The sequence below is a fragment of the Syzygium oleosum genome, unplaced genomic scaffold (assembly GCF_021117445.2).
Source record: "Syzygium oleosum isolate NSW1041296 unplaced genomic scaffold, Sole_v2.1 Sole_v2.41, whole genome shotgun sequence".
Lineage (NCBI taxonomy): Eukaryota > Viridiplantae > Streptophyta > Magnoliopsida > Myrtales > Myrtaceae > Syzygium > Syzygium oleosum.
The window spans coordinates 759,543-773,375 of record NW_026607525.1 but is presented as its reverse complement, the minus strand read 5'-3'; the positions used below and the strand labels follow the sequence as shown (position 1 = coordinate 773,375).

Below are 13,833 nucleotides of genomic sequence, written 5' to 3'. Positions count from 1 at the left end.
ATGGTCAACACAAAAAGGATCACAATCAAGCCCAAACTCAAAGGTAAGCAGTTTCCCCTGTAGATGGAGGCGACCGCCATCTTATTTTTCCGTACATGGATGGATCATAGGTCAACTGAACTGACAGATATCTCTCTCTTATTGTCTTCCAACTGTTATGTGACCGATGCTGTCTGCATATACGAATCGACATATGAAGTTGAATCTCGGAATCCTGTGCGCCCACGTTCATTATGTTCAAAACAAGTTCGAAAAGCTTTACTAGATTCAGTCCGGATTCATATGAAGAAATTAATATTAGTTTAAAGGTTAATACCACGAAAAATTTCAAATCGGTACACATGTGACAAACTTTTACCCAAAACTAAATCCCAAACTGGTACACCTGCGACAAATTTACCCTCCGTCAGTTTCCGTCAAATTTTACCGTCAAATTGCTGAGTTTAATGATACGTGGCTGTTGATAAGTGTACTAGTTTAGGGTTTTATCTCTCTGTTTGTTATAGGTTTATTAGTTTGTAATTTTTCATGGTATCAATCCAATCTAATGAGGTAAATTTGTCACAAGTGTACCAGTTTTGGATATTTGGTGATAAAAAAATCAGTATGAGATAAATTTGTCACATGTGTATCAGTTTTGGGATATTTGGTGATCAAAAAATCAGTATGGGGTAAATTTGTCGCATGTGTAACAATTTAAAATATTTGGTGGTCAAAAAATTAATTTTGGATAAATTTATCACGAGTGTACTAGTTTGGGGTTTTCTATGATATTAACCATTAGTTTAATAACAATGCCCCTTTCTGCCATGACTTCTTGATGATCTCGTCTTAGAATTTCAAACAGTATTAAATTGGCTACAAAATTTAGGTACGTTTTAAATACAAACTTTCTTCTTCTTCTTTTTGTTTCTTTAACCCGAAATACCATTTTTCAACGTGAATATACCGTTTGGATGACCATGCATAATATCGGTTATTTCAAAAACAAAAATCAACGCAATGAATATTATCTTGGAAGCGGGAAAGTTTTGTTTTTCATAAACAGAAAAGTTTTGTTTTTCATAAACAATGAATATTACTTTTGTTGATTACTGATTATCCCATCACTATCTAGTTAGAACTTGATTAAGAAAAAAGTTTCCTCTAGGCTTGGGAATTGTGGAAATCCGGTCGAGGCGTCGAGCTAATGGACCCCGCATCGGCCAAACCGGTGCCTCCATATTGCATTGTCGTTGCATCCTAGAGCATCCTGAAGACGGACCAAGCACGTCCGATGTTGTTCGGATGCTCGGTAACGAGAGCACCGATCTGCCTTTGCTGAGACCGCCGCCATTTCGTTTGAACATAGGTTATTATAGCTTTCAAGAGCGGCAAGAACGCGTGATTATCGATCTAACCCGTTCCACTATCGAAGAGAGGTAGCATTCGATTGGACAATACCTCTCTCTTTTTCTTTTTTCTTTTTTGGTTCAAGGTAATCTGTTGTTCAAACTGTTTCTGCCAAAAAGAGAAGAAAATTGCCTGTAAAACCATGTTCAGGTGGAAATGCAATTTAATGCGTGAGTTTACATTTGAAACATGGATTGATGTTGATTTGGTTTCACAAGACAAAAGTCATGATAATTGACTTGACTTTGGGGTAGTGCCGTTAGTTGACCGTCATTACAAGCATCGAAGAAAACAACTTGATTAGCTTGTATGGGCCAGCTTTTATGTGTGTTCATACCAGCTAAATTAATTAAGTTGAGACGGGTAGGAGTGTCAAAGGCTCGGTTCCGTTCGGGTCCAAACTGTCGAGGTGAGAGGCTGAACCAAACCAAACCAAATTGCGACCTCGGTTTTGTTCGGATTTTCGATATTCCTTTTCTTGTCGGGCCTGCTGTATATAAGTCATTTTCTTTGAACTTTCAGTAAAATAAAAGCCACATGAATAGTTTCAGTTCGGTTCGATTATTGAATCGAACCCAAACTATCCAAACCGAAAAAAATGGTTATTTTTTCATTATTCGAACCAAATCGAAAATGCATAAAATTTCGGATTAGTTCGATTCGGTTCAGTTTACCATATCGGTTCTGACGCCCTCAGTGCCGGGTCGCCATAGCGGGGCTGAGTCGCTTGGGCTTGAGTCGGGTCAATTAATCTCTCGGTTCGGACAAATCCTTGGGTCGGGCTTTGGGGGAGGAGATTCCAATGTGGGCTCCAGGTGGGCGTCATTGCAGGGTTGCGATTCCTTGGGCCTCCTTTTGGGCCTATGCTGGACTTGGGCCATATCAACATACAAGGGAACATATGCTATTTCAATAGAATATCAACGTCTGAGAATTTGTTTTAAGAGGAGAATAGTACCTGAGCCAGTTTGTCCTCTATGTTGATTGTTGAGACAGCGCCCAGAATGCATCGGGCATATCTTTCTTCTTTGCCGCTGGACAGAAGAAGTATGGCTACATCTTGAATTAAACTTGACAAATTTCGAATCAGGTACTTAATCGAATGGCAATAGTGGTTTTCTCGACGAGGAAATTCGAAGTCGAACTCGCCTTCGCTGGATCTTCTAGCTGGAAATTCTCCGGAACATGTGTGGAAATCAAGAAATCACTTTGTTTTTGGGCACCAACGTCTGAATCTCCGAGATGGGTGGTGGAATCTGATTGCGAACTGATGTCAATCTGTGCTTAGAGTATGGCAATTGGTGTTTGATGAGTGCACCGACTAGTCGTGATCTGCTGGCTCGCATTGCGCAAAACCTTATTGCCGAATGCAAACTTCAGTTGGCTGATTTCAAGAATAGCCAAAATCATACACTGTTTCAGAGAGACCGGATAGGTAGTAGATTGAGTCGTAAAAGCCAACGGGTGAAAAACTGTTCCTCGTAATTGGATTTTTGATCCCCACACGATTTTTGTGGGACCTTTATTGTTCTAAGACTAATTGGTTGCGTACTCATTGACTCACTTGAAGTAATGAAAACAGTATGTTTTCAACTGAATAAGAAAAAGAACATCAACAAAATTTTATTGTGTAAAATTTCATGTAGCAATCAATGATTGTGATCAATCTGTCCACGACAGATTGAATTTTGAGGACCGCTCTAAATATGCAGTGCACATAGGGCTATGCGATGCCCATTGCCCCTGGTTTTAGGACAGTAGTGTCCAAAACCAGTGGCCTACTGGCCCCTCCCTCCCCCATCTCTCTCTCTCTCTCTCCACAGAAGAAACAGAGGTTTAATGTGTGTGTGAACATAGAAGTCGAATGAAAACAACATAGGAAAAAGGCCGAACTCTCTTATGGATCACTGTGTCAGAGTGAAACTTGCGGCACTCGAACGGATAATATTGTACGCAACCCAACACCCGTCATTCGTCCGTCTTCTTCAGTGCTGCAGTTTTTTCAGCTCCATTCCACGATCCTATCCACTCAGCTGGATCAAGAAACTGCAATCTACCATCACAGTTGAGCAATGCTCTCTTGCAGGTCAGCGCCAGTTTCACCCCCATGAAATAATGATGTCAGTTTGCTTACACATAATGAAGCTCAATACCTGGGAAACACTATGCCACTAGCTGTGATCCCAAGCTTAGTTCCAACCCAGTTTCATTCTTTTCCAGATTATTTCTTTCGTAAAATTTCGAGTTTTACCGACTTTTTTTTTCGAGAAATGTCGGTTCAATGCTCTGATGTTGTATGAGAAATTTTGTACGGATGTTTGAATAAATAATCACCTGATGAAAACACTTAAGACAAAGAGTTCAAAAACCTAGCACCTTCACGAGGGTCATGTATTGTTTTGTTTAAGGAGGTATCCTCTAAAAAAACAAAAAAATCCACCAAAACCTAGTACCTTCACGTGGGGTTTGCCATTCAGGATAGTATTTCAGGAAGAAATCCAAGGTGGGTTCCATTTTCATATGGCTCGACGTATGAAGATCTCCTATCTTTTCCTGGATAATTTTTCAAGACATTTAAAGATCAATTTTGGTTCTTTTTTCAAACACTGAATAAAAATAATGAAGATTAAGAACAATTATTAGTGGTATCTGTGTGCCTTACATTCTACCCTAATCCACATGATTCAATAATTTGATGCTCAACGTTAGGTGCACTTACCTTTTCTTTTAATTTTATCTAAAATAATCCGATTCTACTAGCTCAACGCATAATCTTTCGATCGGATAGACCTCAAAATCCACATAATTCAAAGATTTAGATGCATTGGATCCGCATGGATCTAGCCCATCTTTTTCCCTGTTGGTGAGGAAAGGAGAGTACCCGTACAATATGTGCGCACAACCAAAAACAACAGACCAGAGCAGAAAAAGAAACCGCAGGAAAACAAGTGCCTATGGCGACGTTGGAATTTGAATACCATCAACACCACCTGAGGTATCTCTCTCTCTCTCTCTCTCTCTCTCTCTCTCTCTCTCTCTCTCTCTCTCTCTCTCGTCCTCCTGCTATTTGACCCCTATATATATCACTGCAATAATCTCAATCCCTCATCAGGCAAAGCTTCCTAAAGCCTTTCAACGAGTCCGCTTTGCAAATTGACTCCCTCTCTTACTGTTTTTCACTAGGATCTCATCCCAATACAGCAATGGCCAACAATAATGTCACCGGATCTCCCCTCGAGAAAACCAGCTTGGCTTCACTCGACCAGAGGCTGGCCATGGCGAAACGGTGCTCTCGCGGTAAGCAACATTCCGTACATTGGTGTTCCGTGAATTAAGTTTGCCTTGTTTTCACAAATATACTGTTTTCTTTCGTGTTTTCTGTGAAATGGCTTAAGTTTAAATTTCTGGTGTGCATCAAACAGAGGGTGTAAAAGCTGGAGCCAAGGCGGCTGTTCTAGTGGGGATAGCAACGGCCATCCCAACCGTGAGTCTTTGCTTCGTCCATTTTGTGGGGATTCTTTCTTCTTCAGATATTGGATAAATTTTGCTCAATTTCTTATGCTGAAACTTTTGTTCAATTCAAGGGCTGTATTTTTATTGCACTTCTTTTTTCTCAATATGTTCATGCTTAACCGTGCAGCTGGCTAGTGCAAGGATGCTGCCCTGGGCAAGAGCAAACCTCAACCACTCAGCTCAAGCACTCTTAATCTCAACAGGTCATCAGACTTTGATCAGACTGATAATGATCAATGACTTTGTATCATAAATCTTCATGTAATAGACCATAAATTGCTATTATCTGACGGGAATATTTTCATTCTTACGGCAGTTGCTGGAGCAGCTTATTTCATAGTTGCTGACAAGACTGTCTTGGCCACGGCTAGGCGGAACTCCTTCAAGCAAGTCTCCAACATTGAGGCATGAACTCAAAAAACTAGACAAGAAGCTAATATGGCTTCCGTTTCGACCCAACTTGTATCTGAGTGAACTAGAAAGCAGAGCACCATCTTGTGTCACATAAAAATTAAGGATGCGTTCTTCTGCTTCACACTGAAGATAAATCTACTTCAAATTTTATATAAGAATGAAGAGTATGAGTATGTACTCAGTAATACAGAGCAATTTACAGTATACCAAATGTCATCCCTTTTGATGACGTGTTTATTACCAGCAATCCTTACATGAGCAATTGCCATCTTTAAAACAATGGAAGCGGTTACGGTCCTCACGATTAAGTCCCTATTGAAAATCTTCGAAATGAGCTTTGTTGCCGATTGGCAGTTTCTGCAGACTCGAAGGTTCTTGGCGATCCTGATGGTTGTCCCGGGCTTACTGAGCAGTCCGAACGCAATTGCAAACTTCTCGCTGTGGTAACTTAATGCGCACTCCTTCCACTCTTCATCCATGTCGTAAAGCACCGCGGTTGAGTCTGGCACAAACCCAGCCAAATCCAAAAGCCTGTCTATTTCATCCAACACCATGTATATGTCTTTGCTCTTAGGATGTGTTTTGTTGCCCCCGAGGAACTCATGAACCACACTATCTACTTCTACAGATGTAGACCCTGGAACCTATTTCATTCCCTTATCATTCAGTCTGGTTCTTATTCTCGCCACATCGTCCCATCTACCGGCTTTTGCATAAATGTTTGATAAGAACACATAAGCGCCAGGATTTTCAGGTTCCAGTTCGAAAAGATGCTGAGAGAAAAATTCGCTTAACTCGACTTGTCCCTGAGCTCGGCAAGCTCTAAGCAGAGAACCCCGAATTGCACCATCTGGTTTCACGTTCATCGTCTCTGTGAGGGCCTCCACTTCATCAAAAGTCAATTTACCGAAGAGATCCACAACACATCCATAATGCTGCAATTTAGGGTAGATTTTGTAGTGTTGGATCATTGAAGTAAAATAACTGCGTCCAAGTTCTAATGAATCTGCATGATTACAGGCAGATAAAACACCGACAAATGTGATATAATCTGGCTCGAGTCCATCATTAACCATTCTCGAGAAAAGGCCAAGGGCCTTCTCTACTTCCCCTTGGACAGCCAATCCAGAAATCATTCCGTTCCAAGAGGACAAGCTTTTACTCTTCATGCCATTAAAAACTTGTTCTGCCGCCTCTACATTTCCGCATTTCGCATTCATGTCAATAAGACTGGTAAATAGAGCGGTGCTTCCTGAACTGTTGAAGTTCTTGTTTATATAAGACCCCGTTTGTTTCACGGAAAACATTTCCCGGGAAAACATTTTCTGATTTTCCAGAGTTTGATTTGCTTAGGAAAATAAGTCAAGAGAAAATGTTTTCCTGGTAAATGAAAAACCTATGCTTAAATTCAGGAAAATGATTTCCTTTTTAAAATTTTGAAAAACATTTTCCAAAATATGACTCAGTATAAGCGTTTAGACCCGGAACTTTACCCTTGGGCACAAAAACCCAAACGTTGGTTCCCTACATTCAAGACTAAGTGTTTCGTGGCTGGGCCCGAGTCCATCGAGGCTGACCGAACCCCTAATGCCTGTGCCCAATTCCCCCGCACCTGAGCCCAAGCCCATAAAGGCCGTGCCCAGGCCCTCGATGCTTGAGCTCTAGTCCACAAAAGCCGTGTGTGGGTCCTTGGCGCTCAGGCTCGGGTCTATGATTAATGAAATGTTCGTTTTTATAAAATATTTAAAAAGAAATTCTTGTTTTTAGTTTTTTTTTAAATTCGAATTTTAATTATTTTTTATTTCTTTTTTTTTTCGTTCTCCCTCGGCAAGCAGTCAGCCACAACAATGGCTGACGACCATTGACAGGCGAGGGACGAGCTCGACCAAGGCTAGCAAACTCGAGTCTCGCTAAACCGATGAGCTCGAGCTCGCATAAGGCCGGCGAGCTCATCCCTTGCTCGTGGCCGATTGAGAAACAAGGAAAAATATGAGAAAGAAAAGAAAAAAGGAAAAAAATGCTGGATGTATAACGAGTCAACAACTAAAGAAAAAGAGAAACAGCTATTTGGCTTCATGCATCTGACGACTAGATGTATAACCAGTCAACAACGCCGTATAAGACACAGCATCTCTGTATGAGCTTTTCTTGAACACCAGATGAGCACTGTCCAATTTGCCGCAGCATACATATTAATAAGCGAAGTGTGCACAAAGGCATCAGACTCAAGTCCTAGCTTCAAAACATGCGAATGATTCTGTTTCCCTTCATGGGTCAACCCAGCTTTCGCGCAAAACTTCAACAGGAAAGGAAAAGTATAAGAATTCGGCATTGCCCCAATTAACAACATTCGAACATAAATATCTATGGCTAAACCCGATATGGCTCAAACAATGCCCTCTGATTATAGTGTTCCAAATCAATTGATTCAGCTCCTCAATGGATTCAAACAGCGAGACCGCAAAGGACAGATCGCCGGATGGTGAGATTGTTAGAATTTACATATTAAACAACGCATTTATCTAACAATTTAAACTTTTAGAACAGTTGGCAGTGGTTCGACCAAAATCTCACATAGTATCAGAGCTAGAAGTCCTAAGTTCAAATTTTTTAGGACCTATTTGCCTCACAAATTAAATATGCCCACACTTAATAGTAGGAAAAAAAAATAAGACCAAACTAAGCGTGAGGGGGAGTATTAGAATTTATATATTAAACCACGTCTTCATCTAACAACTTAACATTTTAGAGCAATTGGCAGTGATTCCATCAAGATCTCACAGAGACAGTGCAAAACTCGATGAGCTTGGTGAGGCTAAACTGGGTGTTGCGAAGGTCGGATTTTATGATTTGGGAGTGGAATTGCATGGTCTTCAAATCCTGGTAACTGCTCTGCAAAAACCTTTTCTTTGATAACTATTTTGAAAAGTAATTTTCACATCTATTTCGTCATAATTAATACCTTCATTTTGAGAAGAATATCCTTTAGCAAACCTGGTCATTTTGCAAACAATATTACCTTTATTGTCCAATTTGTTTATGAATGCCCGTTTAGTTTTGATGACAAAATGATCTCAAGGATGTGGTACGAGGTCCCAAACCTCATTGACCTTGAATTGTATAGCTCCTCTTACTTCAATCCAGTTTATTTCAACAATGGCTTCTCTAATTCTTTTCGGTCCAATTTCAGAGATAAGTGCCCTGGAGTTCATAAGTTCTTTGAATGAGGATATGGTCTTGATTCCTTTGCAAGCATCTCCAAGTATTTGTTCATTTCTCTTTAATGAATAAAATTTGCAGTTTTGAAGTTTATTGACATATTAGGTAAGAGAGAATAACGATGTTCTATGGCAATAATTGTGCATGATATAATAATGAAGTGATGAAAACAGTATGTTTGTTTTTGACCAAAAAAAAAAAAAAGAAAACAGTATGTTTCCAATGGAAGAAAAAGAAAAGCATATCAACAAAATTTCAATTTATATAAAAACTCACGTTGCAATCAATGACTGTGATTAATCAGTCCACAACAGATTGAATTTTGAGGATCACTCTAAATATGCAGTGCACATAGGGCTATGCGATGCCCATTGCCCATGGTATTAGGCTACTGTCCAAAACCAGTGGCCTACTGTCCTCTCTCTCTCTCTCTCTCTCTCTCTCTCTCTCACAGAAGAAACAGAGGTTTAATGTGTGTGTGAATGTAGAAGTAGTATGAAAACGACAAAGGAAAGAGGCCAAACTCTCTTATGGATCCCTGTGTCAGAGTGAAATTTGCAGCACTCGGAACGGATAATGTTGTACGTAACCCAACACCCATCATTCGTCGTCTTCTTCAGTGCTGCAGTTTTCTCAGCTCCATTCCACGATCCTATCCACTCATCTGGATCGAGAAACTGCAATCTGAGAGCATTGCTCTCTTGCAGGTCAGTGCCAGTTTCACCCCATGAAGTAAAGATGTCAGTTTGCTTACACATATTGTGAAACACTCTGCTACAAGCTGTGATCCCAAGCTTAGTTCCAACCCAGTTTCATTCTTTTTCCAGATTATTTCTTTAGTAAAATTTCGAGTTTTACGACCCTTTTTTTGAGAAAGATGTTGGCAAAATTTTGTACGGATGTTTTAAAAAATATAACTGGATGAGAACACTTGAAATGAAGATTTCAAGAACCTAGTACCTTCACGTGGATCATGTATTGTTTTGTTTAAGGAGGTATCCTCTAAAAAAAGAATTCCTCCAAAGTGGGGTTTGCAATTCAGGATAATATCTCCGGAAGAAATCCAAGGTGGGTTCCATTTTTATATGGCTCGACGTATGAAGATCTCATACCTTATTCTGGATAGTTTTTCAAGACATTTAAAGATCGATTTTGGCTGTCTATTTTTAAACTGTGAATTAGAAAAATAATAAAGCTTAAGCACAATTATTAGTGGTATCTGTGTGCCTTACATTCTACCCTAATCCACATAACTCGATAAACTGATGCTCGACATTAGGTGCACTTATTTTTTTCTTTTAATTTTATCTAAAATAATCCGATTCTACAAGCTCAACACATAATCTTTCGATCGGATAAGTCTTAAGATTTCACATAATTCAAAAGCTTAGATGCATCGGATCGGCATGCATCTAGCCCCATCTTTTTCCCTGTTGGTGTGGAAAGGAGAGTACCCGTACAATTTGTGCGCACAACAAAAGAAACAACCGACCAGAACAGAAAAAGAAACCGCAGGAAAACAAGTGACTCTGGCGACGTTGGAATTTGAGGGTGTCTTTTTGTCGTACTTCGTTTTTTCTCAATATGTACATGGTTAAATATGCAGTTAGCCAGTGCAAGGATGCTGCCCTGGGCAAGAGCAAACCTCAACCACGCAGCTCAAGCACTCATTATCTCAACAGGTTATTAGATTTTGATCAGACTGATAATTATCAATGAATTTGTATCATAAATCTTCATATAATAGACCATATATTGCTATTATCTGACAGAAATATTTTCGTTCTTATGGCAGTTGCTGGAGCAGCTTATTTCATAGTTGCTGACAAGACTGTCTTGGACACGGCTAGGCGGAACTCCTTCAAGCAAATCTCCAACATTGAGGCATGAACTCAAAAAACTAGACAAGAAGCTAATATGGCTTCCATTTCGACCCAACTTGTATCTGAGTGAACTAGAAAGCAGAACTCCATCTTGTTTCACCTAAAAAATAAGGCAAAAGGACATTATAAGTGCCATAAGTTGTGTACGGAAATCACTTTGGTGCCATAACTTTTTTTCGGATCACTTTGGTGCCAAGTCGGAGGAAAAGAGATCACTTTAGTGACTCCGGCCAAAATTCCGGCCAAAAAAAGAGCCACGTCAGATTTCCGGCGAGCCATGTCAGCATCGGAAATTAATAAAAAAGAGCCACGTCAGATTTCCGGCGACCATGTCAGCATTGGCACTAAAGTGATCGTTTTTCAAAAAAGTTGATACCAAAGTGATCCGAAAAAAAGTTGTGGCACCAAAGTGATCTTCGTACACAACTTATGGCGCTTATAATGTCCTTTTGCCTAAAAAATAAAGAGGGGTTCTTCTGCTTCATCCTGAAGATGGATCTAGTTCACATTTTGTATAAGAATGAAGAGTATGAGTATGTACTCAGCAATTTAGTGCAGTTTACAATTACCAAATGTTATCCCTATTTCATGACATGCTCATTACCAACAATCCTTACAAGAGCAATTACCATCTCTAAAATGGTGGAAGTGGTTACGGTCCCTGGCAATTATCTCCCTATTGAAAATCTTCGAAATGAGCTTTGTTGCCGAATGGCAGTTTCTGCAGACTCGAAGGTTCTTGGCAATCCTGATGGTTGTCCGGGGCTTAGTACTGATCAGCCCGAATGCAATAGCTATCTTCTCACTGTGGTGACTTAATGCGCACTCCTTCCACTCTTCATCCATGTCGTAAAGCACCTCGGTTGTGTCTGGCACAAACCCAGCCATTTCCAAAAGCCTGTCTATTTCATCCAACATCATGTATATGTCTTTGCTCTGAGGATGTGTTTTGTCGCCCACGAGGAACTCATGAACCACACTATCTACTTCTATAGATGTAGACCCAGGAACCTTCTTCATTCCCTTATCATTCAGTTTGGTTCTTGTTCTTGCCACATCGTCCCACCTACCAGCTTTTGCATAAATGTTAGATAAGAGCACGTAAGCGCCAGGATTATCGGGTTCCAGTTCGAAAAGATGATGAGCAAAGATTTCACCCAACTCGACTTGTCCCTGAGCTCGGCAAGCTTCTAGCAGAGAACCCCAAATAGCACCATCTGGTTTCACATTCATTGATTCTATGAGGGCCTCCACTTCATCAAACAATCCATTTCTACCCAAGAGATCTACGACGCATCCATAATGCTGCAATTTAGGGGAGATTTTATAGTCTTGGATCATTGAACTAAAATAACTCCGCCCAAGTTCTAATGAACCTGCATGATTACAGGCAGATAAAACACCAACAAATGTGACATCATCTGGCTTGAGCCCTTCATTAACCATTGTCGAGAAAAAGCCAAGGGCCTTCTCTACCTCCCCATGGATGGCCAATCCAGAAATCATTGCGTTCCAAGAAGACAAGCTTTTACTCTTCATGCCATTAAAAACTTGTTCTGCTGCCACTACATTTCCGCATTTCGCATACATGTCAATAAGACTGGTATATAGAGCAGTGCTTGTTGAACTGTTGAAGTTCTTGTTTTTTTTTTTTGGTAAGGTAATGTTGAAGTTCTTGTTTATATAAGTGTGAATCCATTTTCCCAGATCGAGTGCACATAAGCAAGCACAAGATGGGAGAACATTTAAGAACGTGACATCATTAGGCTCCACATTAGATTTTAACATTTCCCTAAACAGAACCAATGCCTCTTTGTAACGATTCATATGAGTGTAACCACCGATCATAACATTCCACGAAATCACATCCTTCAGCGACATACCATTAAACAACCCTTGAGCTGTTTCTACATCCCCACACTTCGAGTACATGTCAATAAGCGCATTGACAAGCCGTAAATTCGATCCCATTTTATGATCTTCTATCCAACAATGGATCCACTTCCCCAATTCAATTGAACCTGACTGAGCACAAGCTGAGAGAACAGTAACCATAGTACTCTCATTCGGCATCACATTTACCTTCTGCATTCCCCTAAATGTCTCCATTGCCTCCTCGAATTGGCCACATTCACTGTACCCTGCGATCATAGCATTCCAAGACACCACATCTCTAACAGGAATATTCTCAAACAGCTGTTTGGCTTCATCCATCTGACCAGTAGATGCATAACCAGTCAACAAAGCCGTATAAGACACAGCATCTCTGTGCAAGCTTTTCTCGAACACCAGACGTGCACTGTCCAATTCACCGCTCTGAGCATACATGTTGATAAGCGAAGTGTGCACAAAGGCATCAGACTCAAGTCCCAGCTTCACAACATGCGAATGAATCTGTTTCCCTTCATGGGCCAACCCAGCTTTCGCGCAAGACTTCAACAGGAAAGGGAAAGTATAAGAATTCGGCATCGCCCCACGTAACAACATCCGAACATAAATATGTATGGCTAAACCCGGGGTATCGCTCAGACAATGCCCTCTTATTATAGTGTTCCAAATCAACTGATTCGGCTCCTCGATGGATTCGAACAGCGAGACCGCATACGACAGATCGCCGGAGGGCGAGACCGCGCAAAACTCGACGAGCTTGCTGAGGGCGAACTGGGTGTTGTGGAGGCCGGATTTTATGATCTGGGAGTGGATTTGCCTGAGCTGTTGGAGGTTCCGGCACTTGGAGAGCAGCGACAGAGATGGGTGTGTTTGGAGGAGCTTGTACGGTGGATCGGAAGAAGGGAGGACATGGAAGTTGAACGACGAAACAGAGGGAGCGACTGGTGAAGCGAGCATCTTCTCGGTCGTCTGGACTGCGGATGAAGCAGGACAGGGGATGTAAAAGAAGACAGATTTTGAATTACAGTTGGTGAATTCTCGGGTCAACGTCTAGTACCCGCCACAATTTTGCGGGCCGGGCTATTTTGGCCCGACCCAGATTGTATCGGTTTGATCCGGGCAATTGAAGCCCAGCCCCCTCTTTCATTTTTCTTTTCAAATTCGACCTCTTGGTTTATGGAGTTTCAAAATCTAAGCAAGTAAATTATCAACTGATTAATGAGATAACTTATAAAATCTACACATTCCCTTCAAAAGGGAAGTTCCGCACACCTGAGATCAAAGCTTTGGATCGAGATGGATTTAGGTGAGCAGTGATGTGTAAGGAAAGTGATAGAGAGATCCGATTGCAAATCCATCAAGTGTATATGTTGTTGACTATTACATTATATTTTGGTAAGCAACTATTACTTTATAAAGTAGAATTAAACTTTGAATTTGCACATATTTAGAGATTTAGGTATACACACACATCCTCGATATCAAAACCTAATCGTGTTGTCATTTGTACAATAGCTCTGTT

The 13,833-nt window shown here is 40.7% G+C and overlaps 3 protein-coding genes and 1 pseudogene across 4 annotated transcripts; 2 read left to right on the top strand and 2 right to left on the bottom strand.

Annotated features, from left to right (window-relative positions):
* Nucleotides 1-4,226: 4,226 nt before the first annotated feature.
* On the top strand, nucleotides 4,227-5,504 carry LOC115691548 (early nodulin-93-like). Of its 2 annotated transcripts, XM_030618201.2 has the most exons (5): nucleotides 4,227-4,387; nucleotides 4,576-4,689; nucleotides 4,815-4,876; nucleotides 5,033-5,108; nucleotides 5,222-5,504. In XM_030618201.2, the coding sequence occupies exons 2-5, from the start codon at nucleotides 4,596-4,598 to the stop codon at nucleotides 5,314-5,316; spliced, it is 327 nt and encodes a 108-aa protein (XP_030474061.2). In that variant the 5' UTR covers nucleotides 4,227-4,387; nucleotides 4,576-4,595; the 3' UTR covers nucleotides 5,317-5,504. The 2 variants fall into 2 exon arrangements, with proteins under 2 accessions (XP_030474061.2, XP_030474060.2); XM_030618200.2 differs by lacking the exon at nucleotides 4,227-4,387 and having other exon boundaries at nucleotides 4,492-4,689.
* A 52-nt stretch (nucleotides 5,505-5,556) lies between these two features.
* On the bottom strand, nucleotides 5,557-8,187 carry LOC115691538 (pentatricopeptide repeat-containing protein At1g08070, chloroplastic-like; annotated as a pseudogene).
* Nucleotides 8,188-9,068: 881 nt separating this feature from the next.
* Nucleotides 9,069-10,520, top strand: LOC130136040 (early nodulin-93-like). Its single transcript, XM_056306017.1, has 3 exons — nucleotides 9,069-9,245; nucleotides 10,145-10,220; nucleotides 10,334-10,520. Exons 1-3 carry the CDS (start codon nucleotides 9,069-9,071, stop codon nucleotides 10,426-10,428), a joined length of 348 nt encoding a protein of 115 aa, XP_056161992.1. The 3' UTR covers nucleotides 10,429-10,520.
* Nucleotides 10,521-10,836: 316 nt separating this feature from the next.
* On the bottom strand, nucleotides 10,837-13,309 carry LOC115691547 (pentatricopeptide repeat-containing protein At1g08070, chloroplastic). The gene has a single exon (XM_056306130.1). The coding sequence runs from the start codon at nucleotides 13,266-13,268 to the stop codon at nucleotides 11,022-11,024; it is 2,247 nt and encodes a 748-aa protein (XP_056162105.1). The 5' UTR covers nucleotides 13,269-13,309; the 3' UTR covers nucleotides 10,837-11,021.
* Nucleotides 13,310-13,833: the final 524 nt, after the last annotated feature.